At 64.7% G+C, this 25,897-nt stretch overlaps 2 protein-coding genes across 3 annotated transcripts; one reads left to right on the top strand and one right to left on the bottom strand.

The window, feature by feature from the left end:
- Positions 1 to 799: 799 nt before the first annotated feature.
- LOC104144958 (rac GTPase-activating protein 1-like) lies at positions 800 to 6,454 on the bottom strand. Of its 2 annotated transcripts, none has more exons than XM_068949599.1 (17): positions 6,364 to 6,454; positions 6,164 to 6,252; positions 5,800 to 6,002; positions 5,557 to 5,693; positions 5,142 to 5,220; positions 4,840 to 4,893; positions 4,121 to 4,198; positions 3,703 to 3,823; positions 3,244 to 3,404; positions 2,896 to 3,057; positions 2,667 to 2,762; positions 2,386 to 2,587; positions 2,185 to 2,290; positions 1,680 to 1,812; positions 1,474 to 1,600; positions 1,217 to 1,334; positions 800 to 1,133 (listed from the first exon to the last, which is right to left on the bottom strand). In XM_068949599.1, the coding sequence occupies exons 2-17, from the start codon at positions 6,246 to 6,248 to the stop codon at positions 1,082 to 1,084; spliced, it is 1,914 nt and encodes a 637-aa protein (XP_068805700.1). In that variant the 5' UTR covers positions 6,249 to 6,252; positions 6,364 to 6,454; the 3' UTR covers positions 800 to 1,081. The 2 variants fall into 2 exon arrangements, with proteins under 2 accessions (XP_068805700.1, XP_068805699.1); XM_068949598.1 differs by having other exon boundaries at positions 800 to 1,129; positions 6,364 to 6,423.
- A 10,089-nt stretch (positions 6,455 to 16,543) lies between these two features.
- Positions 16,544 to 21,654, top strand: LOC138067655 (acid-sensing ion channel 1-like). Its single transcript, XM_068948830.1, has 2 exons — positions 16,544 to 17,349; positions 21,288 to 21,654. The coding sequence occupies exons 1-2, from the start codon at positions 16,660 to 16,662 to the stop codon at positions 21,441 to 21,443; spliced, it is 846 nt and encodes a 281-aa protein (XP_068804931.1). The 5' UTR covers positions 16,544 to 16,659; the 3' UTR covers positions 21,444 to 21,654.
- The last annotated feature ends 4,243 nt before the right edge of the window (positions 21,655 to 25,897 follow it).

Below are 25,897 nucleotides of genomic sequence, written 5' to 3'. Positions count from 1 at the left end.
ATTCATCCCTGTTTCATAAGGCCTGTTTCATCTAAGCTCTGCTACTGGCTGTCCCTCATACTGAGTCAACTGGGGGCCAAGCCATTGCCAGGGCCCTTGCTCCACTCCAGCTTTCCCCATCTTTGAGGGAGCACCTCCTGGGGCTAGAGGGAAGGAAAGAATGGGTTAAAGGAGCCTCAGCTGAGGTGCCAGGAAGTCTGGAAATGCTTAAGCTTGTCCTGCCCTTAGCAGCAGCTCTGATTACTTTGAGGCCAACATCTGGGCTGCAACAGGGGGCCTCTCACATCCAGAGCAGGGAGAGGAGGGGCTTCATCTGTAACCTGAGTTCCCATCCAGCTCACTGAGACAGGGCAGGGAAGGCTCAGCTTGTCCTCTCCAGCTACTGCCTAGTCCCCAGTAATCCAGCCCACCACCAGAAGCAAGGATTTTGGGGACCACTGCTCACCTTGTCTTTCAGTACAGCTCTTGTCCAGTATCTATGAATGCAATGGCATGAGTGCCCAGGTCAGACCTCATTATGCCAGTGAGCCCCGAGGCCTTGCCCCCACCCCAGCCCTTGAGCCTTGCACCCCTTCTGCAGAAATGGGCAACTGGCCCCTGCTTTGAGTCTGTCCTCAGCCCTCATCTAGTCCAGGCCCAGGGCCAGCCCCAAGCCTGCAGCAGGGTATAGGTACAGGGCCATGCCTAGAAGCACTGGCAAAGAAAGGGCTTCTGCTCTTGCCCAGCACCCCTGGGAGAAGGGGAGAGCTCCTCACGGTGCTGGAGGGGGACAGGCATCAGTCACAGCCCAGCCTGTTTTGCTGCAAGCATTTAATACAAGTCAGCCTGTAAGTACAGTGCTCAGCCAGCATCCCCAACACCCCAGCTGGGCAGAGAGCCGGGCCCTGCTCCCCCCTCCCCAAGCACAAGGCTGCAGGAGCACCCGAGGAAGCTGAGCAGGGCCCAGAGCTCAACACCGTTGCCACCACCCAGCACCATGGGCCTACGGGCCCTTGAGCAAGCCCAGGGCAGCTGCCTGGTCCTGCAGGCTTCGCTCCTCCTCCATCACTGCTCCATCCCCCTGGGGAGCTGCTGCCAACAGCTACACCAGGGAAGGGAAGAACCAACCCACGTTCCTCGGGGCAGGGCCCTGCCTGCGTAGGGAGAGGAGATGAGTCAGGGGTGCAAGGCACGCTGCCCGCCCACCCCTACCCCCCGGCTCTCAGGCAGCACTCACGGTGGCTGGGCAGGCGTGCCCACGCAGCTCCGCAGCGTGCTGGGGAGGCAGCAGGTCCCAGCAGGGCTCAGCTGGCCAGAGTTGGACTCTGGGGAGGTGATGGGGCAGAAGAGCTGCTCTGTAGGACAGAGGCCTGGTCAGGGCACGATATGGGCCAGCACATGCCAGCCCCCTTGGGCACCCAGGGCCCCTCAGCACCCTGCAGCTCAAGGACAGCCTCCCCTTGGAGGCTCTCCGCTCCCAGGCCTGTGCCTCACCACGTTCGCTCCCTGGGGTGCCATCTGGGGCCGGGGTGCTGGCTGGCAACGGCGCTGGGTTCTCCTGCTCCATCCCCACGAAGCGTCTCCAGAAGTCGGGTGGCAGCGAGAGGAGCTGAGCCACCACCTGGGCAGGAAAGGAGGAAGGGAGGATGGGGAGGCAGGCAGTGCCCAGGGCGCAGCCTGCAGCTGGGGGCTGCGCTCACCTTACACTGCCGCGGCGTGTCCTCCATGATAGTGAGCGGCGTGGGGTTGGCCGAGCTGTGCCCCACCAGCGTGGGCCCAAACACGCGCGACAGGTTCAGCACGTCCATCCTGCATTCGGGGCTGCGGGACACCCTGCAAGGGGGGGATGGCGTGAGCACGCTGCCCCGCCACGGGGCCCCTCTGTGCACCGGAGGGCAGCGCAACCCCTCACCCTCAGCACTACCCCCTGCTTTGGGGCACAGAGCCTGGGCAAGGGGGTAGAGACCCTGGCAGGACCACGGGAGATGGGGACAGACCCACAGGAGACCCCAGCTTGCCAGGAAGGGTAAAGGACAGCTCAAGCCCGCAGCAGGGACCGAGGCTACTGCAAAGCCAGGACCCAGAGCACCCCACACCCAGAGGAGCCCCAAGAGCCTTGGGCTGGGCTCTGCTCCTGCCCCCCAGATGGGGGGAGCTGAGGGATACGCAGGGTGCCGGATGCCCCCGAGGATGAGCCCCCCTCACCTGAGCAGGTGCAGCATGAGGAAGGCCAGGGTGTCCCTGTTGGCCGGGGGCAGCTCGCTCACCAGGCGGCACAGGGCCGTGCCGCAGGCGGCCTCGTCCGGGATGTCTGCGGCGGCAGCGCAGAGGGAGGCCGTTACGGGAGGAGCAGCCCCTCGCCTGCCCGCAGCGGCCCCCTGGCCCCAGCCCGGGGCTCCCCCTCACCAGCGGCCTGCAGGAAGGCAGGGTGCAGGCTGAAGGTGACCAGCGGCTCCTTGAGTCCCCGCAGGAAGTCTTTGAGCACCCCGCACACCACGTGGATGTCGGCCACGGCGCCGAGGCCGGGCGGCGCGTCCCCGGCGCGCAGCAGCCTCCGCTTCCACTCCCGCACCAGCTGCTCCGCGCCCGGCACCCGGTACAGCCCCGTCTGCAGGCGAAGGGAGAGGGGGCTGAGCGCCGCAGCCCCGCCGCGGCCCCCCCTCCTCCGGCAGCCCCGCCGCCCCTACCTCCGTCAAACCTCGCGTCTCCACCTCGGCTACGCAGCGGGCCACCAGGGCCGGCACCAGGGGAGGCGCGGGGGGCGCGAAGTCAGCCAGGACGCCCTGGGGAACGACAAGGCGAGGGGGGAGAACGAGCCCGGCCCCGCTGCGCGCCCTCGGGGCCGGCCGCAGCGCGGCAGCCGTCCCCGCAGCCAGGGCGGGCAGCCTGCCCCGGGACCCCCGGCGCAGCCCTCACCTCGCGGGGCCAGGCGCGCTGGCGAGACCGGGGCGCGCAGGGGCCGGGGCAGCGCTCCCGGCACTTGGCGTGCACCAGGAGCTGGCACCGGCGGCACTTGCAGGCAGCCTTCCCGAAGCGGACGCGGCAGCCGCAGACGGCGCACGGCTCGGGGCGGATGATCTGGCGAGGCGCCGGCGGGGTCAGGGCCGCCTTGCCGCGGCCCTGCCCGCGCCGCTCCCCCCCCCCTCCCGGGACCCAGGGCAGCACCCAGGACCGGCCGCAGCCCTCCAGACGCGGGGGAGAGCGCTGCCCACCCACGGGCACGTCCCCCACGCCCCGAGAGGAGGGATGGGGGGAGGCACGCACCGTTTTGGAGGCGAACTGATGCTGGAGGGCTGCGAGGCCCTGCGGAGGGGAGGGGAAGGGGGCTGGCGCTGGCCGCCCCGCAGAGCCGCCCTCGGTGCCGCTCTCCTGCCCCGGGGCACAGCAGCCCTGACCCTCGCTGGTGCCCCACACCGTGGTCAGCTCTGCCGAGAGAGGAGACAGTGCGGGGGGGTCCCCAAAAAGTAAAGTGGCCCCGTGAGGGACCTGGGGAGGCTCCCCACCTCTCAGGGGATCCCCTGCAGCATTGCGGCTGCCCTGGGCTGGGGGGCATCTGGGGTCTCTGCAGGACCCTGCTACCACCGCAGCGGGAGGCGAGCATCTCCCAGTGGGTCCCCACCCTCCCCAGGGACGGGAGCAGCCAGAGCTGTCCCACACCACAGCCAAGCAGGCTACGCAGGCGGCGTGCACGCATGGGCCCGAGCCCCCCACCCTCCCCACGACCTGCACGCGTGGAGAGGCGATGTCCCTGGCGAGAGCGGCGTCGCGGCACCAGGGCGGCGGGCGGGAGGCTGCCGGCAGGGCCCGGCGCCCCGGCAGCAGGGGGTGCGGGGGGGACGCTCGCCTGCGGAGGTGGGGGGCGGTGAGGCACGGTGCCTGGCCGCAGCCCCACAGCACTCTAACATCTCCCGCGAGCTCTGCTCGGCCCCTTCCCGCACCCCACAGGGCCCCACGCAGCCCGGGATGCTGTCCCCGCGGGGGATACGGGCTGTGGGGCACTGGTACCCGGAGGGGACAGATGAGCACCCAGGGGCCCCATAGCACCCACAAGCCTGCAGGGTGGAAGGTGTAGCACTGCCCATCACTCCCCCCTGCCCCCACCCCTGCCCCAGGTGGGCTGGGGGGCCAGGTCCCTACTCACAGCATTGGGGGGTGCCACAGAAGGACGGTGCCGCTTTGCCACTACCACGGGGCCGATCTGAGGGGCCAGGGACGCACGCTGGGGACAGAGCAGATGGGGTGACAGGTAGGCAGGGACACCATCCTTGCCTCTGCCCCCAGCAGTCATGCACCAAGCACCCAAGCCGAGCGGTCTCAGCCCCACAAGGGGTCCCGATCTCACCGCCTGTCCCCCACCAGGCACCGCTGGGGACCGAGGCCCCCTCCCCATGTCTGTACTGGGGCAGGCCAGGCCAGGCCTGCAATGCAGAGGGGTGAGAGGAGCAGCGTGCGGGATGCCTGCACGTGGGGATGAATTATTGAGGAGCCCCGCTGGGCCGCGGTGCGGGGTAATGGAGTTTCTATTGATCGCGGGAGGTTTGCTGAGAGACGACTGAGCTCCCAGCTCAGCATCAATAAATTAAACCCCTCTGCCAGGCTCTTTGCAGCCTCCCATGCAGGGTCAGGGAGATATTCAAGTACCCTTACATCGTACGGGCCCAGCACTGGCACCGTAGGCTTGGGTTGCACCCTGGCACCACGGGGCCTGTACTGGGCAAAGGATCTCACAGCTACAGCATGGGAGAGCAGAGGAGACCCAGAGACCCTCCCAGGACCCGCTCACCCACATCAGGGTGAAACTCCAGCTCAGCACTGGCCCCAGCACACTCAGGCCACTACGTCCCATCATTTCGCTTGTACCTGTCTCTCCTGAGCTTTGCGCTTCAGGGTCTTCACCACTGTCACGTCAACAACCTGAAAGGCAGGAGGGTGCCTGGGGGCTGGTAGGGCGGCATAGGGTACCCCCAGCATCCATGCTCAGCAGCACAGGGTATCAGGGGGCATCCAGCCCACTGCTTGCTGCTGGCCAAGGCAAAGGGGCTGCCCCTCTGCAGGAGCGGGGCAAAACTGTTCCCTCACTGCCAGGCTGCTGCTAGAGGTGCTGCTGGGACAGAGGTGTGGGGAGAAGCCAGCCCTGAGACAGGTAGCACATCCTTCCTTACCACATCGTCCTCGGTGCGGTCGTAGCTGATGTCCGAGTGGGACAGCAAAGAGTGGCATGACTCATCCACCACCGACGACCTGCTGGGCAAACCAGGGGATCAGCACAGCCGGGGGACACCCCCACCCCAGCCAGGGCATCTATTTGTACATCTATTCCTACAAGCCCAAGGCTTGCAAGGACTAACATCTCTGCAAGGTCCAGCCACCCTTGCAGAACTAGCGCAGCCAAGCCCCAGCCCCAGCCCTCCCTTCACCCCAGCACAGGGGAAGAGAAGGGCAGAGCTGAGCCCAGGGCTGCTTAAGGGGCAGGGGGCAATGGGGCAGGGACAAGGGTCACCACCAGGATGATCTTCCCCAAGGCAGAGGCTGCAGCCCCATCCTGCCAGCAGTCAGTGCCCAGCCAGCCCTGCTCACCTCCTCCCTGGTGCCAGGGCCCCCCCGAGGCAACGGCCCGCCAGGGCGCTGAGGACAGACCGCTGCTCTCCTGTCAGGACAGCGCTGCCCGACGGCTCCTGCATCAGCAGCTCGAAGACCAGCTGAAGTTTGCGCTCCTGCAAGCGAAAGGGGCAGCGGTGGAGGCCTGCAGGCCAAAGTCCCCTGCGTGACTGCACCCAGCCCTGCAGCATGCCCCCGGCAGCCTCTGCCGAGCCCACAGACCTGTTTCTCCAGCTCAGCCTCTGCCCGGTGCCGTTTCTTCATCTCCACCTCCACCTGGTTGCGGGCGTGCTTGAGCTTCACCTCCAGCGCCGCCCGCTCGGCCTCGGCACGGGCCAGCTGCTCCCGGGCCCAGCGCCCGTCCTGCTCCAGGCGGCAGCATCTCTGGCGCGTTGCCTCAAAGCACCGGGCAATCTGGATGTAGTCTGGGTGGGACACAAGCGGGTGGCCAGCCAGGAAGGGGCTCTCAGCCCCAAGCTCCCCTCATCCCACACATCAGGTAGCAGACAGGCCCTGGGGGCTTGCAGCTGAGCCAGGTGCAGGGGCCCCCCCGGTTCCCCCACCCCGAGGGGCTGCGCACACCCACCTTCCTCGACACCACCGCTGAGCTCCAGCAGCCGCAGTACCCGCTCCAGCTGCACCAGGAGGTGCCTGCCGCGCTGCCGCATCATCCTGCTGCGGAGAGACAGGGCACATCAGAGAGGACCCCCCCCGCTCCAGCCCCCCCAAGCCCAGGGAGACCCCCTCAGAGGCAGCGCGGCCCCCCTCCGCCTCCCGGCGGCGTGCCCGCGGTCGGTCGGTCGGGCGCCCCCGGGACGGCGCAGGCTCCGGGGGCGAGGGGCCCGTCCGGCCGCCTATGTGGGCCGGGGGCCGGGGTGGAGCCCGCAGCGGCTCCGCCTCCGCCGCCCCGACGGCTGCGGCGCGGCCGAGCCCTGCCCGGGCTCCCCGGCCCTGGCCTGCCCTGGGCGGCCGGGCTGCGGCGCGGGAGCGCTGGCTGCCGGGTGCCCGAGGGTGCAGGGCAGGAGGGCTGGGTGCAGCGGTGCCTGGGCGCCCTGGGGTGCAGGGATGCAGGATGAGAGCGTGGGGTGCTGTAGGGTGCTGGGTGCAGCAGTGCGGGGTGCAGGACAGGAGTGCTGTGTGCCCAGGAGTCCTGGGCACCCTGGGGCGCAGGAGCGTGGGATGAGAGCATTGGGCATGGGGTGCTGTGGGGTGCTGCGTGCAGGATGCAGGAGTGCTGGAGCAGAGTGCCGGGTGTGGGGTGTCTTCGGGGTGCTGGGTGCAGCAGTGCATGACAGGGCTGGCTGTGTGGGACTCCCGCTTCCCACAGCCCCCCGTTTCCCAGCAGAGGTGTTGCTGCTGGCGTGGGTGCTGTGGGGAGAGCAGAGACAGACGCCCTTGGGCGGGAGCCGGAGGAGCCGGTGTCCTTGGGGCTGAGCGCGCTGTTGGCTGCCTTGCTGCGACAGCACGTGCTGGCCCGCGGCGCGGCTCTCCCCGGCCCGCTGTCCCCCCAGATCGCTGTGCCCACGCATGCTAAGTGGCTGGCTGCACGTGGTGGCGACAGGGACTTGCTGTCTGTCTGGGACGGTCGGGACTCCCTGGCACCTGCCACCTAACGCATCCCCCTGCCGCGCAGCATCTCCAGGTCCTTGGGGCAGAAGGACCCCTGAGGACTGAGGGGCCATGAAGCCCACTGCAGGGGCCTGGCAAGGGACCCCGAGCCCCCCTCAGCCTCGGGGCTCCCGGCCGGGCCGTGTCCTGCAGATGGAGCCATCTCCCTGCCTCAAAGCCCAGCGCAGCTCTGCTTCCTCCGGCGCAGGCCTGGGCTGCAGGGAACCTCACCCCCCAGCACCCTGCCGAGGGGCGCCGTGGCACGGCCCCGCCGGCACCCGGAGCAGCCCTCGCTGGCACAGCCCAGCCCCACAGCTGCCCCACAGGGGCCCTCGCAGCCCTGAGGTGCTGGGGACACGGGGCAGGGCTGCTAGGGGAGAAGGGGACCATGGTGGCAGCGCTACCCCTCCCCTGCGCCTGTCCCGACTTGCTGCACATACCTGGAATAGCAGCGGTGCTGGCGGCAGGGCTGGGCGCGCAGAGGGGGCCCCGTGCCTGTACACATGCGCACACGTGCACACACGCATACACACGCACACACACACACACACACACACACACACACACAGCCCTTGCCTGCCTTCACGCACCCCTGGCCATCTCTGAGCTCCTCTAACTGAGAAAAGGGATTTTGGCACCCTGCAGACATGTAGAGACGGGTTCCCCCTGACCCCCTAGTGCATCCCAGCGGGGAGGCTGCAGATCAGACGGGCTCCTCTCCCAGTGCTGGTCCTGCACCGGCCCCAGGTGGTGGAAAACGAGCAACATAGCAGGTAGGGCAGGGAGCACCCATGTATCCCAGGGACATGCCAGAGAGACTCGATGAGAAAACAGGCTCATCCTGGCAGCCTGGGCTCGTCCTGGGCTATAGGGTCGCAGCAAGATGGGGCTTGAACTCTCCCCGCGGAGGGCTGGAGCTCGTCAGGGTTGCTGTGGGGTGCACGGTGCCGGGGGCTCCAGCCTGGGGGGGCTGCCTGCCTTGGGTCCCCGGGCAGCTCTGGCACAGGGTCCCCTTGGGGGGTCACCTCTCCGCAGAGCCCTCCCAGGGGGCAGAGCCCTGCAGGAGGCTGAGCCCAGCCAGCAGCACCCGGGCGGTGCTGTGCCTGGTGCTGAGCACACCGTGCTGGGCCAGCACGTGGGGTGTTTCTCAGAGAAGCTCCTTCCTCCCAAGGTTGAACATGAGTCAGGTTTTGGAGCGACTTTAATTACTGCTGGATCGATAGGCTCGGCACGGCCAAGCAAAATCCAATCGCAGCCCCAGGGGCCTTCCTGCTCAGCCCGCTGCTGAGCGGCGCTGCGCGGCTGCGGGAGAGGTGCGCTCCCCGCACTGCCGCCTTCCCCACGGCTCGCCCGGAGCCCTGCCTCCCCTGCACCCCCCTCCGCAGCTGGGGTGCCCTCCTGCCGGCAACCACGCGGAGCAGCGTCCCAGCTCGCTCAGGCCCGGCAGGGGACATCCCGGCGTCCCCCAGCCCCACGCTCGCCTCCCTGGAGCGACGGCACCAGGAGGGCAGGGCAGGCGTGCAGGCACCCCCTTGCAGCCTGCTGCTCTCACGCCCAGGGATGGGTGGGGAAGTTGGCCGCCCACCCTGTGCACCCCCCCTTCCCGCTCTGCTCTCCCTGGTGCTCGAGCCACCCCAGCTTGGCCAGGCGCTGCATAAATAGCTGTTTGTGTCTCCGCTCGGCCTCTGCGTGGGAAATAATATCTGCTGATGGAACATAATGCCCTGCTTCACATGTTCAATTTTATCATTTTCCGAGGCAGGCAATCTTCGTTTAAAGCTGAATGGGCTGGGGAATGTTAATGAAGCGCCGGCGCTGCTCTGCACCGTGCTTTATCTCTTCGAGAATAATTTGGGTGAGCTCGGAAATAGAGTTCCCAGTCCCAATTCAAGCGGCGGCAGCACCGCATGCCGATAAAAGTGTAATTCCTGGCCAGCGCGTGGCCCTGAATACATGACAACTTAACCCTTTGGGCCCCGCCGGGACGGCGCTGCCCAGGAGCTGCCTGCCAGCCTGCGGGAGCCCTGGCCGTGTGGTGTGCCCAGCACCAGCCTCCGCGCAGGGTCTATCGTTCCTGGTGACGTCCAGCTGGAGCTGCCACATCCCACCCCAAGCCTGGCAGTGGAGCCAAAAGGAGAAGAGATAAGAGGCAGGACGGGAGCCCAAGGAAATCGGTCTCCCAGGTACAGGCAGGACCCCCCAGGCAGCTCTCCAGCCGTGCCAGCCTGCAGAGCTGCCCAGGGACAGGGGCTTTGCTGGGATAGGGGTGCTCTAGGTGCTGGGATGCCCTAGGTCCAGGGATGCCCTGGGTACTGGGGTCAGGGAGGGACATCCCCAAGGCCCCAGAGGCTGTGGTGGGCTTGCAGCCAAAATCCAGATAGGCAGCAGGGAGCGCAGGGGCTTTGGGCTGTGGGGCCTGGCCTGGGCACCCACAGCTGGGTGTCCGCGCACAGTCTTGGTGCACAGCGGCAGGGTGCCGGGGAGCTGAGCTGCCGCGACAGCTGGGTGCCACCTGCCTTTCAAGTCCATGTCAGAGTGGGAGGATGAGGAAGGGTGAGGAGGAAGGTGAGGGAGGGTGAGGAGGGTCCTGCCCTCCCTGTCCTGTGGGCAGGACCCTTGGGCTCCGGATGCAGCGGACGAGTGTGCCCTTCACCACAATCCCTCCAGGCACAGCCAAGCTCCTCCATACCCTGAGCCCTCCAGCCCCAAAAATGTTAAGAGAAGGACGCCTTGCCCAGCAGGCTGTGGCAGCAGTGGGGCAGCACAGCCCCTCAGATGCCAGTCCCCCAGGGACACCAGGCCCCTCAGGCAGGGCAGCGAGTGGGTGCTGTGGGCAGCCCCTTCCCCTGGGAATGAGTGGGGTAGGCAGGTTTCCAGCACCGTTAATCAGGACTATGAGAGCTGGGATTAATGTGCACTCCAAGGCTCTCCAGTCCCAGCTGTGATCCAGCCCTCTGCTCTCAGCCAGAGCCGCCTCCACACACTGAATTATCAGCCTGAGTAATTAAGTGGAGAGCTTTGTTTTAATGCAGACATCTGATGCCTTCACACCGCGGAGCACAACAACTGTCGCGGGTGTTTATGCTCCGTGCAACACATCTGGCTCACGGGGAGAAAATCCATCGCTGCTGCTGTGCGAGATTAAAGGGAACGCAGCGGCGGGTGCAGGCGGAGGAGGAACGGCTCGCAGCCAGCAGCGTGGCAGGGCAGGGATCGCCCCGGAGCACCACCCAGCTGCACCACCACCTCCTTAACCCCTCTGGCAGCGGGCCTCAGTCCAGGGCTGCGAGCACCCTTCGTGGCCCATGCCCAGGCAGAGGTGGGACAACCAAACTGCACAGAGCCAGCCAGGGAGCCGGAGGGTCACGCAGGTGCCGTGCAGAGGTGGACAGGGAGCCTCTGGCTTGCTGAGAGCTGCCGTGAGCCTGCGTGTGCCTGTGTGTGTGCAGAAGCGGGTACATGCATGTGTAAGCATGAGTCCGTGTGTTCATGCGTGTGTGAGTCCTGAGCCATCGCCACCAACCTGTGCGTGCTGGGTCCAGCTGACGCCCTCCGGAAAAGGGGGAAACGCAGGGCACCAGCCCTCTTCCCCTGCCCACTGGGTCCCGCCACCCCAAAGGACTGGCCCTGCACTGGGAGGGTTTGGGCGGCTGCTTGCCGTGCCACATGCCAACACAGACAGGATGGGACAGGCTGCAGCCCCGTGGGCAGGCAGGGACCAGGGAGCAGCAGCCGTGTGCCTCGCATGGGGGGTCTCTGCTGCTCCACTCTCCCGTGGAGCTGGGCTGCCGCAGGAGGCTCTCCCTAAACTTTCTCTTTGGTTTCACACTCGTCTGTCCTTGCACAACTTTTGAAACTCTCATTATTTTTATTGAAATTTCCCTGGTTTGACGCTGAGCCACAATGGGAGCATTTTCCTGACCCCTGTCTGCCTGTCACCCTGCACACCCTGGCATCCCCTTCTTCTCCTCCCATCTCTCTCCAGCCCCAGGTTTTCCCAGGACCTGGAGCACCTGGCTCCTTCCCCACCACTTCACTGCTGCCCGCTGACCTCCCAGCAGGACTCGCCTGCCCAGCAAACCGCCCGTGCGCCTTGCTCATCAGAGCACAAGGCCTGAGAACGTGCTGTGCGAAGGATAATTACAGGCTGGGAGATAAATGGAAATAGGACAAAATAAAACATAGCCTTATCAGAGGAAGATGGTGCCTGATTCACCCGATACCTTCTGCTGATAAGAGAGCTGGTTTTCAGAAGAAGAAGAATGCAGATCTCGGCTGTCGGGACTTGGGAAGAACAGAGACAGTGCCACACAGGAAATTATTACTTTGCACAAATTAAGGGATTATCATGAGCACAAGGAGGTGGTAAGAGGCTGCTGAGGAAAGAGGAGATACCAGGGAGGAGAGAGACAAGTTTTGGCACCGTTGGGGACGTGCCTCGTTGCATAGCTTCATCTTTCACCCCAAAAGTGGGGGGCACCGGAGGGAATCTGCTGATGCCACCAGGACACGAATCATCCTCAGTTTGGGAAAGGCCTCAAAAAGGGTGAGATCCAAGAGCACAAATCGAGAATGCATGAGCCTGGGGATGGATGAAGGAGCGTGGTGTTGGCTATCATCGTCCTGGACAGGACATGCACTGTCCTGCCCACCAAGGCCACCGCCCTGGTCTGCGGGATCCAGCAGGCTGCTGGCCCCGGCTGCCCCAGCTCTCCTGTTGCTCCAGGCTGGAATCCAGGAGTCCTAATTAGAGTCTGAACAGACTTTAATAAAGATGAGCAGAGGCTGCCCAGACACACGCAGCTTTGCTAAGGAGCTGCTGGACACCCAAAATGTGGTTGCTCCAGGGCATGGAGGAACCAGTCACTGCACAAGTTTCCAGAATAACTTCCAGTGTGATTAGACCTGTGCAGAAAAGGGTCAGTTTCCTATACAGCAAAATGCCCTGAGCTCCACCTAGGGAGACAGTCTGGAAGTAGGGCTGTGTCACGGTGCCTTGCACCCTGGCAGCAGTTGGATGGGAAGCTTGGCTGGAAATTAAGCTCACAGGTGTGTTCCTGGGGCCTTTTCTCTCTACTCAGCCCCTGAACCATTGGCGCTTTGCTAATCGCATCCATTTGGGCTGCCTGAATGGTCTCACAGATATTTAGTGCTTTACTGACTGAGCAGCTGGGCCAGGAAGTCCATGAGTTGCACTGGGCAGTAGCTGGCCAGTATCCAGGTGAGGAGCGCTGGCCTGTGCTGAGGCTGTGCTCATTGCAACCTCCCCAAACTCATCGCTGCAACACCCTCGCCATCTGCTGCAAGCCATGCAGGGTGCTGCCTGCCTTCCCAGCTGGGTGCTGGGACAAGTTGTGCCTTCGCAAGCCCGCTCTTGGCCAGCTTGCCCCAGTGTCTTGGGGCTCCTGCGGACCCTATCACTTCGTGGGTGCTGCTTGCACGAGGACTCGCTCACCCACTGCCCTGCAGCAGGGCAAGGCGTGCGGGGAAGCTGCGCCGGGGCTGTTTTCATGAGAAACCCTGATGTTCCCCTTGGTTTCCTCCACATGTGCGAAGCCTGACAGGTTTCTCCCAGGGGCTCCGTTTTGCCTGTTTGCCAGCCACATGGCGAGTTGCATCGCAAGGTGCCCAGTGGTTGACCTGTTGGGATTTGTGCATGACCGGGGCTGGCTGCGGGACCGCCTGCTGCAGCTTTTAGCTGTTGCTTTCTCGCAGAAGCCTGTGTCCTCCTCCTCCTCTTTGGGAGAGCGCAAAGGGGCTGCTGGGGCTGGACGGGACGGTGGAGCAGCTCCTCAGTGAAGGTAAAGACTCAGGCCTGGAGAATAGCATTTAACTGTGATCCTTCCCAATGTGAGCATCAAAGAAACCACATGGGGAGAAACTGTTTTCGAGCAGAAGCTCTCCATGTGGTTTCCAGGAGAGAATGCACTATCTGGCCTGCTCCCCTGCCCAGGACGTGTCTAAATTTGGCCTGGGATCTCTGACCCTGCACTGATCTGGCTGGGGAGCAAATGCCGTTCTGGCTGAGTAAAGCTGCCTCGCTGAGCCGCTGGATTGCCTGGCTCCCCTCGCAGACGGGCAATCCCACGTGGCGCACGTCTGCTCCCGGCAGGGCCACCCTCGGGCAGCGAGCTGGGACCTCGCGCCATGCAAACGCTGCTCCGTGGCCACCCAGGCTGGGCACAAGGGCAGGGACACTCAAGAGCCTTTGGCAAAATCCAGCGACAGAAACAAAGCTGGAGAAGCTCAAACAAGAGACACAAAGTTACCCAGGTCTCAGCCGGCCCCGCGGTAATCTGAGATTGAGTGGGTAACTCTAGACGGAGCAGCAGGGGACGCGCAGCCACCCTGGGCAAGCAGGCTGATTTATTGCCTGTATGGAGCCAAAATTGCTGCCCATGCTGGGCAGAGGCGCAGGACCAAATCCCCCACGCGGAGACGGTCATGGCAGAAGATCAGAAAAGCCGGGCAAAGGAGACACATGAGAACAGCTTGAGACATCCCAGCCAGTCGCGCCTGGCCGGGCACGATGGCTGCCCACACAAGATGTGGTTTCCCAGCAAGGGATCCACAGGCAGGGCCACAACCAGAAGCGACATCTTCCAAAAGCACGGGGACAGCACACGGGCTGGGGCTGCAGGTCTGGAGCAGAGCCGGGTGCTCCCGGCGCAGACCCCCGGCACTGCCCTCCCGGGAGGCAGGTAAGGGAGCGGGAGCCGCGGCGTGCTCCCCCGAGGTGGCAGAAGGGGGCTGCCCTGCCGGCTCCGTGCACGCTCGTGCCACGCTCGTGCCACGCTCGTGCCACCGTGCTGCTCCTCTGCCCGATTCCCCTCCCACGAAGCCGCCTCGGGGCGCTGCACAGCACCCAGCCCAAGCGAGGGACGGCCGTCCATGCCAACTGGAATTAATTCCACGACACACTATATCAAATGCTTTAATAAAAGCCAGATATATCACACCTCTTGTCTCCTCTCCATCGATTCATTTAGCAATTTTACCCAAAAAAGGCAATCAAGTAGGACTGGGCAGATTTATTCTGTGCGAGCTCTGAGCACATCTTTATTGCTCCCCGTTCCCCTGCCCTCGAGGTCTTTAGAAGCATTTTTCTCTTAATATTTGTTCTATTATTTTACTAGGGATGAAGCTCTCTTGATGGGCAGTAATTGCCAGGACTGCCCTGCCTTCCTGTGATAAAGATTAGTACCTTATTGGCTCCCACCTCCCCCAGCCCTACTCTCCTGTCCTTCCTCAGCAACATTATTGACCAGGAAACTTCATTAACAACCCCTTAATGACTGCAGCCCTGCCAGCCCAGCCCACAATGCTAACCTCTCCTGCGGTTTCCCTGGGCCTCAGTTTGCAGGAGGAGATGTTGCAGGATGCTCCCTGCCTCTCCGGGGCCGTTTGGGTGCCGGTGCCACTTTTAAATCCCTGCTAACTCCCCCTGCCTGGCCCCCTCGTGGAGTGACGTGTCCGCACGTGGGCTCTCATCCCCCTGCCCCGGAGCACAGCCTCTCCCCTGGCCTTGCCGTTCAGCCCCCATTTCCCTGCCCACCCCACGAACCCTCTGGCCGGCCCCCTCCGCCAGGCAGGGCAGGGGAGGCGCAGGCTGGCCAGTCCCTGGTGGCAGACAGGTTTCGGGGGGTCCCAGGGGCTCGGGAAACCGGAGCGGTCCTCGAGGCTGCCTGGCAGCCCGACGCTGCTCCTCCAGCTGACACTTGCTCTGCCACCCATGATCCCAGCTCCCCGAACCTTGCAAGCCAGGCTGGCACTGAGCCAAGCGTGATGCCCGGATTAGGCACTGCCTCCTACAAATGAGCTGTTAATTATCATAATCTCGTAATTGAGAAAAATCTAATTATGCAAAGCTAATGGGTTTAGAGCCGCGCTGGGGAGCACAGGCCACGGGAGCACAGCTGGGCAGGGCCAGGATCACGGGCCCATGGCTACAGACACTGTGGCCCCCTAGCAGTGCCTTTCACCCTGCACCAGGACCTCGCTGGCCACGCGGCCAGGTCTAAGCACCTGCAAGACAGAGCCAAGCCCTCTCACCTCCCTGCAGCCCCTGTGAGCCTCGGCACCACCATCCTGACCTCCCCTCGCCACCTTCTTGCTCTGTTTTCCCCATCTCTTCTTCCTGGGAACTGCTGCACCCAGCATTGGAAGCAGGGCTGGGGGACACATCACCACCTCCATGCTTGGACCTCCTCCCTGGTCCTGACCTGTCCTCCTCAGCCCTGCTGCCCTGGCAGCACCCTGGCCCCAGCGGACACAGCTCTGCTCTGTGCATTTGCTCTGCGCTGCCCCTGCCAGCATAACAGCACTGCTGGACCTGGCCAGGCGGAGGATGTGTGCGTGGTAAGCCTGGAAGCGAAAGGCAATATCTTTTGTTAGGAAGGAGAGAGATAACCTCTGGGCATCCAGATGCTTCTCTCAGTGCTCACAAGCAGTTCTGTTCTCCTCAGCTATATCCCTGGCCTCATAAAAGATATTGTCTCTTCCCGCATCCCTGAAGGGCGAGGCACGCCAGGCCGCGCCAGCCCAGCCCCGCACCAGCCTCGTGGTGCCGGCCGTGCCGGAGAGGCTGGCAGCCTGCGCGCAGCGGCAGCTGCGAGCTGGCCCCGTGGCTGGCGCGTGGGCGATGCCAGCTGCCCCAGCAGCAAGAGTTCCCCTCTGGGCTCTGCGCCGCAGCCCGTGCTGTGCCCCTGCCATCCCTGGCAGCCTCCCCGGCACCCTGCACATCGCAGCCCCTCTGCTCACAGGCCCCTCGCCTTTGGTGAGCCCAGAGGAGGCGGTTGAAGCCAAAGCTGCAGGAGCTGTGATAAGAGTGACACTTGGTGCCTCGGTTCCTTGGCCAGCCTCATGTCTTCTGGCTGTGCTCCCGTGAGGCTGGTGCAAAGCTTAGCTGTCCCAGGGTCCCTGCACAGCCTCGGATGCCCATGACCAAACACATGAATAGCTGTTGCTGCCAGGGGCACATCTGCCCATGCACCTCTTAGAGCCCTGGGAGCTCCTCCCTGCCCCGGCAGCGGGACTCGAGGAGTTTGCCCAGCTCTCCTTCCCCAGGGAGCCCGCACTAAGTGCAGGGAGATGGTTGAGGCAAGCAGGGCTCCAGCTAATTGCCTGAACCCCCAGGAGACGTGAGCTAAGAGCGCCCTGTGGGTGGGTTTTAGCCTCTGGCTCGAGCTCCTGCAGGATGTGGTGATAGCTAAGTATTTCTGTGGTCTCAGCACTTAGCGTGCTTCCCGCTCCCCCACTCAGGGCAGGATGAGGGCAGGAGCACGGATGCTCTGGTCCCGCCCCGCGGCGCTCCTCCCTGCGCGCAGCCTGCCCGCATTGCCCTGCCGAGCTGCCCACCCAGCGCTGCACCCGGTCCCAGCTCTTCACACCCCCAGAGGGGCCCTTGCTGCCCCCAAAACCTTCTCTGAGGCCTCCAGCTCACTTGGGAGTGCAGAGGCAGAGCGGTGCAGCGGCATGTGGCTCGAGGAGCCTCGGAGGACGCCCCCGCGCCACTGGGCCACCCCCAGGCCCTCAGCCTCCCATCACCTTGAGGGCTGCCCTGCCGGGCACCCGGCTTGCGATGCCTTCCACGCCGAAACGGTGGCCTCGCCGGCCGTGGATGCCGCCCCCCAGCAGCGTCCATGCACCCTGGAGGAGTTTGCCAGCCGCTCCACGCTCCACGGCATCCAGCACATCTTCCGGCATGAGCGCTACAGCGCCCGCAACCTGCTCTGGCTGCTGGCCTTCCTGGGCTCGCTCGCCCTCCTCGTGCACGTCTATGCCAAGTGCTTGGGCTTCTACTTCCAGTACCCCCACAGCACCCAGCTGGAGGAGGAGACCGTGCGCGGCATGGCCTTCCCCGCCATCACGCTCTGCAACCTCAACCCTGCCCGCTTCTCGCAGCTCTCCAGCCACGACCTGTACTGGGCGGGAGAGCTCCTGGGCCTCCTGGATGGGGCCGGCCGCATCCTGGCACTGGACAACGTGGACGGGAGCATCCTGGACGCCCTGCAGAGGAAGATGGTCCTGAGCGAGGAGGAGAGGAGCCGGCCATTCGACTTTATTGAGTTCTACGAGCGCGTGAGCCACCAGCTGGACCTGGGCGAGATGCTCGTCAGCTGCAGGTTTGGGGATGAGAAGTGCAACGGCAGCGACTTCCAGACCGTGAGTGCCCAATCGGCGGCAGAATGTTTCGTGGGGCAGGGCGGGCTGGGCACGGCCCCCTGGCTGCCGGGATCCACGGGTGGCTGCCTCCTGGGGACTGGTGATCACCAGCAGTTGCGGGAAGCTGCCACGAGCCAGTTCTCCCAGGCAGAGGCACGGCCCTGGCTCTGATGCGGGCCTGGTTTGGTGTGGGGGTTTGGCGGGAGTGGGGCCAAGCCCCTTGGCAGAGCGGGAGTGAACTGGGCTGGGCTGGAGATGCTCTGGCAAGGCTTGCTCCACGAAGCAGGACGGAAATGTGCAGGGAATGTAAGGGAGCAAAGGACATCTCATCCCAGCAAGGCTGCGTCGGGGGGAGCAAGCAGGGAGGCAATATGGTGCATCCCAGCAAGGGTGTGGAAGTGAGCAGAGGAGTACTGGGAGACACATTCAGGTCCTGCCCTGCCCAGCCGGCGAACACAGCTGCTGTGATGCCTGCGGGCACTCGGTACAGGGAGGCTGGATGGGCTTTTAGCATTACGGGAGCTGGAGGAACCACAAGAGCTTGGGAAAGTCCCAGCAATGGCTGCTGCACAAGCACCAGTACCAGCGATGCTCAGCATGGGCTAGTGAAAGCCCAGTATGGCCGGGGTGAGGCAGAGTGATACAGGGCTTGCAGGGAGCCACAGCCCCGGTGCAGAGGTCCAGGGAGCCACTCGTGCTCCCCTGGGATGGGGAGAGCCGACACGCGAGGGGCAGTGGTGGGCAGGGCCGTGCAGGGCCAGCGCCCCAGGCCGTGCCGTGCCGCTGGCTGGCGGGCAGCCTGGCAGGCTCTGTTGCCCTGCGTCTGCCCAGGGTGCCAGCCGCACCGTGGCCGAGCAGGCACCCACCTCTGCCGCGCCGGGCTCTCCCGGCTGGCAGCTGCTCCCTGCCTGGCGGATGCAGAGCTGTGCGGAGGGAGGGTCCGTAATTCAGCATGACGGCTCCGCTCATCGCACTAATGAGAACAAAGCGAGGCTGCCACGCTGTGCTCTGCGACCGGGTGTCGGGCAGCTGGCAGGAGTCATAGCCGGGCTGCCGCGGAGACTGCTGTGGGGAAAGGGGGGACCCTCTCCAAGCAGCCAGGCCTGGGGGCCACATACACAGCAAGCTCACACTGGCTGTGGTGATGCTCCAGGGTGGCCCCTGTCACAGCCCGTCTCGTCATGGGGGTGCCACCCTCCATCCTGCGGTGCAAGGCACCTTGCTCCCCAGGGGGCTGCAGCATCTCCCTGCCACGCCAGCCTTCGAGTCCCCATGCCCAACCTGGTGCCACAGCGCTCGGACGCACGTCACCCCGGCGTGACGGAGCTGGGCAGGCAGCGTCCAGGGATGCAGGCAGGGCAGAGGCGATGTCTGCACTTGAGCCACCTCCACTCTCCCTCTCCTCTTTGCTCTCCAGTCAACAGAGTGAGGATTACAGGGTTGTAAACAAGGGGATCAATGGTGCTGATGGGAATATTTCCGGTTAATAGCTGCGGCTGGTAAAACACAGAGAAGGGGGAGGATCGGGAGGATCGGCTTTCAGACCTGTAAACCTTTCCCACCTGAAGCTGTGCTCCAGCTTTTCCAGAGAGGGGGATGCTCAGGCTTGCGGGGCCGAGCCGAGCGCCCCAGGGCAGGGTGCTGCGGTGCTGCTGGGGCGCAGGCTGTGCCCGAGCAGCAGCAGAGCCAGCGCCTGGCCACTTGGGCACGCAGCAAGGTGAACGTCTGCTCTCGGCGGTGGGATGCTGAGCTGGCAATGCCGGAGGAGGAGTGCTGGCCTCTGTGACTGCAGGGCAGCTCTCCGTCGCTGCTCAGAAGCGGCTCTGAAAGAGGCAAATGTCATCCCAGTGAGGAGCTCCCAGCACAGACGGGAAATGTTAATGCCCTTGTACGAGGCTTGGAGAGCAGCATGTTCAGTCCTGTCTCCAGCGTCTGGGAAACTGAATTCAAAGTGGAGCAGGTGCAGAGGGAGGTGGCAGGCTTCAGCAGGCGAACGCAGAGGCTGACCTGAGCCAGGCAGTTTGCTCTGCCCAGCAAAGCACAGCCCGGCCCGTCGGGGAACCGTGGGGAGTGGGAAAAACAGCAGGAGCAAAAACCTATTTAAGCTACAGGATACCACAGAGCAACAACGGGCAAACAGCCCATGAAGACTGCACAGCTGGAAAGAGGGAGGGAGAGCTACGCATGCGAGCGCAGGCTTGAGTGCCGAAGTCCCGGAGCGAGACACTGAACCGAGGCTGGAACAGTGCGTGGTCGGCTCCCGATGCCACAGCGTTGTCGGAGAAGGCTTGCAGCCTTGCAGGCTGGGAGGGCTCTGGTTCTTGCCCTCGGGCTTGTGGGGGAGCAGAGGAGCTGCTCCATGCAGACCGGGAGAGGAGGCAGCCGTTGCCGCTCCTGCCGCCGCGGTCCCCTCTCAGTGAGGTGACTCCTGTGCAGGGCAAAGCGGTGCTGCAAGCTGCTCCCTGCATCAAGGACTCCCCATCACTGCCGCCGTCCCCAGGCCCTGCCCCTGCATACATGCACGGCTGTGCCATCGCATGCCATGTGCCTTGTCCGGCCCTGCTGCAGCAGGACAGCTGGCAGCGAGCGCCAGAGGCTCGTGTGGATCCCCACGTCTCCCTGCAAGCATGGCCTGGCCCCGGTGCCCGCCACTCACCCTGCTCGGGGCTCTCAGGTAAATGTCAGCCTATTTTTATCTGCTCCCCACATGAGGCGGTTGTTCCTTCCATTCAGATGAGCAGATTTACCTCAATTTCCCACCCCGCTGAGGAGCAGCATTAATCTCCCTGAAATTAACCTTTCTTGCTTCCTGGAACAGCCCTCCCTGGGGCTGGGCAGCGTGGGATCAAGGACTAATCTTCCCGAAATGAGCTGGGCTGCAGTGGGCTGTCCGTGTCGCAGCACGGAGGCTCCCGAGAGCTCCCTTTCCAGGCAGGGGAAGGCCACCTCCCGCGTCCAGGCTGGGCAGGCGCTGCCTCCTCCCGATGGCTCTGCCAGAGGATGCACAGGGCTGCGCTGGCCACAGAGGGGTGGCGAAGCCAGCAACGACTCCCGTTTGCACGGTGCATGGCATGACTTTGCGGAGCTGCCAGGCTATGGCATGCCTTCCAAGCTGAGACCTAGCCTGCTCATCCTATGCAAGACTGAGCACCAGCCTGTTTGCCACAGAGCCAGGATAGGAGCAGCATTTGCCCTCTCCAGGCACCCACTTGCCCTGTGCTTGCTTGCTGGCGCGGTGTGCAGCCAGGCCAGGGCCAAGCACACCAGGCGAGAGGAAGCAGCACGGGCAATGGGGCTCCAAGCGAAACACCTCCATTCAGCAAGGTCTTGTCCGATCATATTCGTTTCCAGTGAGGTTCCCGTCTGGTGGCTCTGACATACTGCCGAGGGCCTGGCGTGGCAGACCGGGGCCACGCGCTGAGTGATGGTGTGTGTAATAGCAGGGCTGCTGCGAGGGAGCGTGGCCGACGGATAATAGCAGCCTTGGAGTCCATCAATAACCCACTCCCTGATGGATGCGGCTCTCCCCACTCCTGGCACAGACCTGTGATTAGTTACATTAATGCTGCCAGTCTCCCCTTTCTCTGCCATCGGTAGCACCGGGGACTCCACGCGCCGCTGCCCTGCGGGGCTGCGGGGAGCTGGGGCTGGCCTAGGGCAGCGGAGGGTCCAAACCCCCGCCTAGGTCCAGACCCCTCTGGGGTTTTTGGCAGGACCAGGAGGGTTGCCACCCACAGCCCCTGTGCCGTGCATGGTGCGTGCCCGTGGCGGAGAGTCCTGGGGCTGATGGGTGCAATCTGGGCATGGGGCAGTGCTGCAGCCAGATCTAGGCAGTGGGCACGGGGTTACCAGGAGTCCTTTGGCGCTGGTGCTTTGGGTGGGCAATGCTCTCTGTCCCAGATCTGAGCACTCAGACAGGCATTTTCACCTCTACACAGGTGGTCTGCAAAATCTTCCAACATGGGAACAACAGGAAGAAACCAAAGGCATGGATGCAAGTGCTTATCCACTGCCTCCAGCCCTGCTCCCTTCGGGGGGACCCCTGCAGACCCCCTTGCCCAGCACCTGGGCAATGGGGTGCTGTGGCCTGGTGAGCCATGTAAAGAGGTATTTCTGTGCTCGGGCTGATCTCTTGGCACTGCCTCTCCTGGCTTCCCCCGTCCTCGGCCTCTCCTGAACAGTGCCGAGGTACATGTCAGCCAGGCACCATGACCTTCACTCTGACCTTCGTGCCTCAAACAATAGTGGATTTTTTAATGTTCTCTTAATAGTTTTACCCCCTTAAATTATTGATCCAAATTTACAGCCAGAGCTGCCAGCTTAACAACAGGCTTTCTTGGGAATCAATCTTGCGTCCTGTGCAGGAAAGACCTGGGGGGAGAGCGGCAGGTAAGGGCTGAGGCGCTGGCCAGGCTGCAGTGCATGGCATAGCAGTGCTGGGGACAGGGGGCACCACGGTGCCAGGCTGCCTGGGCACCCTGCCCACCACCTCCTGCGCCAGGCTATCTCAGGCTAATGCTGTCGATGTTTTTCCTCTGTGAACACAGAGCCCAGGCATTTCCCTCCCGCCTGGGATGTGTCCACAGGCCCTGGGAAGCCCCTAGGTTGGCGTGAGCCAGGGCGCCAGCGGGAACGACGCCGCTATCTCTGCTGCTCAGTCGCAGCCTGGCTCCTCGCGCCCAGCTGCCTGCGGGAACATCTGTGCTTGCATTCACATTGGTGAATTATTTAAAGCTACCCTGGGTGCCGTGGAAAGATGATAAAGTCGGAAATGGGGATGGATGGTGAGCTGGGGCTGGTGGGGCTGGGAGATTTCTCTTTGCGGGGCAGGGTGCGGGCGCTGGGCCCATGGCTGCGGGGGAGCTATGCTGGCCCGGGCTGTCAGCTCCAGGTTTGTGCAGCAGGAGCTGCCACTCTCCGGATAGGTCCCTCTGCAGGGTGGTGCACCCATGCCGCTTGCTGAGCTGGCTTGCAGGGGGCAGAGCATGCCCACCCTGGCTTTGGGGGGCTGGCCCCAGCTCTGATCCAAGCCCTGGAGAGGAGCCGGCCTCGGGCTGTGACACCCAGGAGCAACCAGGAGCTGGTGGGGGACATGCAGCCAACGCAGGAGAGGGGTCTGTTACCCCTCCTGTGAGCACCCGGGGTGGCCCGCAAAGGTACAGCCGGGGCAGGGACCAAGCAAGGTCACTGCAGAGACGCCAGAGGGCAAGGAGGTGACGCAGGCAGGAGGCGGCAGGGCCAGACAAGGTGCCCCTTTGGCAAGGGCTGGTGCGGGCGGCAGGGAGGGGAGGAGGGGCGTGCAGGTGGGGGAGCCCTGGGCACTCTCGACGCTGATTGCGGATCCGCCTGGCAGGGGATGCGGAACCTGCCGAAATAGCGGATTTAATTATCTCCGCGGAGCAGCAGGAAACCAGCAAGCAGGGAGGGGGTGTGGGCGGCCGGGCCTGGGGCATCTTGCGGGGGGGGGGGTGCAGCAAGGGCTTGTTCTAGCAGGGCTGTGCCCACACAACCTCCATCCTGGGGCTCCCGAAAGCACCCACCCCCTGCTGCCACGCCAGGAGCACCCCTCCTGCCTCCCCTCCAGGAGGGAGGCAGCCCTGTGCTGCAGAGGAGCCCCCTCGCCAGGGTCCCTACGCAGCACTGGGGGCCCCCTCGGCCGTGCCCCCCTGCTGCAGCTCCCTCCCCAGTCCCAGGCCCTACTCAGTATGCTGCACGCTCCCTCTGGGCACTGGGCAGGAACTCTTCATTTCACACATCGTTTCCTTCTGCTGCTGCAGAGCAACCCACCATCCCTGTCCTCATCCCCTCCCCGTCCCCGTTCCCATCCCCTTGGTGCTGGCCCCTCAGCTCACCTGGGAACTCCCCCTTGCATACTGCTGTCCTGTGCATACTGCTGTCCCTGTGCCCTTGGCACTGCCCCCAGCACCATGCTCTGTCCCCTGTCACTGCCTGCCATCCCCATCCCCTTGGCATCCCTGGCCAACCCCATGACTCCCTCTGACCTCCACCCGCCCAGCCCCCCAGCATGCCACGGGGTGCTCCTCAATTGCACCCAGCCAAATCACCCTTGCTTGACTCTGCTCCGAGGCCAGGCCTGGCAAAACTCAGCCCTTCTCCTAAGAGACGGGCCCCTAGCATCCCATTTCCTCTGGCCTCCATTCATTTCTCATCAGAAGGGTTTTGGGTGTCCCACCTCCTGCCTGCCAGCTCTCAGTCCCCAGCGACCATCAACACTGGCTGATGAACCCCTGGCACCCTGCCCCTGCTCGGTCCCCACGCCCTTCCACAGCCCCCCTCCCGCCCCGCCGGCTCCAGCTCCCTGGCGCACGCTGCGAGTCACTAGGACTCGCCGTAGGCAAGAGCCTGCTGCTGTGCCCCTCCTGCCTGCCGGGCGCAGCCACTGGGACCGCCGGGACCCCCTAGGTAGGGCCGGTGCCTACGGCGCCGGGGGGCCGGGGAGCACGGGGCACCGGATGCAGACCCAGAGCCGGGCTGCGAGGGAGGGAGCCTCGGGGCGGGCAGCGGGCCTGCGCCGGGGGCGCTCCGGGCCGCCCCGTGCAGCGGGGCGGGGGGTGCGCTGCCCGGGGCGCAGCTCGGCCCCCGCCCTGCGAGAGGGAACGGGCAGGGCGGGCTGGCGCGGCGAGCCGCGGCCGGAGGGGCGGGGAGCGCGGGGAGCCGCGCCAGCCCCGGCAGCGATCGATACCGTGCGCTCGAGCCGCGCGCAAATCGCAGCCTGGAGCCATAAATCTCCCGGCCGTCAGACACAATGCGGGTGAGACGGGAGCTTATCTCCCCGCTGCCGGCCCCTCCGCCCGCCTGCCCGCCCGCGCCCGGCTGCGCAACGCCGGCAGCTGCCGCCCTCCGGCTCCGCCCGGCCCGGCCTGGCCCCGGCCCCGGCCCCGGCCCCGGCCCCGGCCCCGGCCCGTCCGCCCGGCCGGGCAGCGGCGAGGCGCGGGGGGCGCCGCCGGGCCGGCGGCGGCAGCGGGCTGCGCACACGTGTCCCGGGTCAGGCCGGGGTCTCGCAGGCGGCCGGGCGGATGGGATCGTTCCAGGCCAGACAGCTTGGCCTGGCTGAACCTGGCCTGGCTGAACCCACCTTGGCTCTCCGTCTGCTCCTGCCAGACACCGGGATGAATCATCCCGGGCAGATGAGTCACCTGCCTCGCCTCACCGACCCGCATCCAGCCTGGCAGAGGGCTGGGCAGCAGCATCACCTCTGCCCTTCCTCACCGACGTCTCGGCACAGCGGTTTGACCGTCACTGCTCGGGTTTTTGCAAGAGCAGAGCAGCGTGGGTGCAGCCCCAGGGCTGGGCAAGGGCAGCACTGGGGGGCTGGCGGGGTCCCCGAGAGCTGCCGGGTAGCTCCGGCGCTCTGTGTGTGCTTACGCAAACTGAGGCCAGGCAGGGGACTGGGGCCTGCGAGGCTCCCCAGCCGGATGCTGGCTGACTCCTGCCCAAGCCGTCTTACACTCTGGGCAGACTCAAAGGAAGCCAGTGAGCAGCTTGCTGTTCATTTCTGGCCTGGATTGATTTAAGCTGCCCAAACCAAGGAAATCCAGCTTAGCCAGTTCTGGAAAGCACTGCAGTCCAGAGCAGCGGAAGCACTGGGGTCCAGAGCAGCATGCACACACACCATACTTGCAAACTCATCCCTCATCCCCAGCCTGCCTCCAGGCCTCTCCCCCCTAGTCGCTCTCCTTGAGTTGAGGTGAGGTCTCTGCAAAGCAGTTTACATGCATCCAGCACACCGATGACCCCATACAAGCTGCTGCTCAGTGCTCAGCCTGCTAGCAAACCTCCCCATGCTCAGAGGGGGCTGGCCGTGGGGCACGGTGCTGCTGCACCTCAGCCCAGGTGCTCCTGCCAGCACAACCGCAGCCCTGGACAGGCAGGGCTGGGCAGGGATGCTCTGGCTGGGAGGGACCTGGATGGGCACTGCATGGACCCTAGCAGAGGCAGTCCTGGCTACAACGGGCTGGCAGCTGCTGGCCATCGTGCCTGAGAGCCCGGGCTGGCATCGGTGATGTGCGATTAGCCCAGTGTAGTGCTGGCTGCGAGCGGGGCCCCTGAAGCTGGCGGGAGGAACGCTGAGTGCTGGGATCCTGTGCCTCCCCGGGATCTCCCCAACAAGCCTGATCTGAAGCTGCAAAGGGCTGTGAAGTTGGCAGCTGAGCCAGGATCGATTTATTGACCCAGCATCAATACAGGGAGGGAGCTGGGAGGAGCTTTGGCTTTGATCAGTCTAGCACAGACAGGGCAAACATCAAACGTCCTGCCCGCACCCAGGGAGCGTGCGGGGAGGGGGGGGGAATGTTTGCCTCTCTGTGGGATGCGGGGGAAATCCTGCTGCCGTCCCGCCGCGGGGGGGGAAGGGCTGGGCTGGGGGCCTGGCTGTCCTTGCAGAGATGGGGCTGCGTAACTGGCACCCCCGACCCCCCCACCCCCCCGCGGTGGGGCTGGGGAGGGGGCCAGCTGCCGAGGGCTGTTTCATGGGGTGGGATGGTGTGCTGGCCGGGGGGACTGGCAGGCTGGCAGGAGTGCAGGTGTC

Source organism: Struthio camelus, chromosome 6 (genome assembly GCF_040807025.1).
Source record: "Struthio camelus isolate bStrCam1 chromosome 6, bStrCam1.hap1, whole genome shotgun sequence".
In the NCBI taxonomy this organism is placed as follows: Eukaryota; Metazoa; Chordata; class Aves; order Struthioniformes; family Struthionidae; genus Struthio; species Struthio camelus.
Note: the sequence above shows the minus strand (reverse complement) of the source record. Positions and strands in the feature narration are given on the sequence as shown.

Coding starts and splice junctions, on each gene's coding strand:
- LOC104144958 (XM_068949598.1), bottom strand. CDS start 6,248: ATGATGCGGCAGCGCGGCAGGCACCTCCTGGTGCAGCTGGAGCGGGTA. Junction 6,003..6,163: donor CAGCGGTGGTGTCGAGGAAG/GTGGGTGTGCGC, acceptor TGTCCCACCCAG/ACTACATCCAGATTGCCCGG. Junction 1,601..1,679: donor ACACGCCGCGGCAGTGTAAG/GTGAGCGCAGCC, acceptor TTTCCTGCCCAG/GTGGTGGCTCAGCTCCTCTC.
- LOC138067655 (XM_068948830.1), top strand. CDS start 16,660: ATGTGGCTCGAGGAGCCTCGGAGGACGCCCCCGCGCCACTGGGCCACC. Junction 17,350..21,287: donor ACGGCAGCGACTTCCAGACC/GTGAGTGCCCAA, acceptor ACCTCTACACAG/GTGGTCTGCAAAATCTTCCA.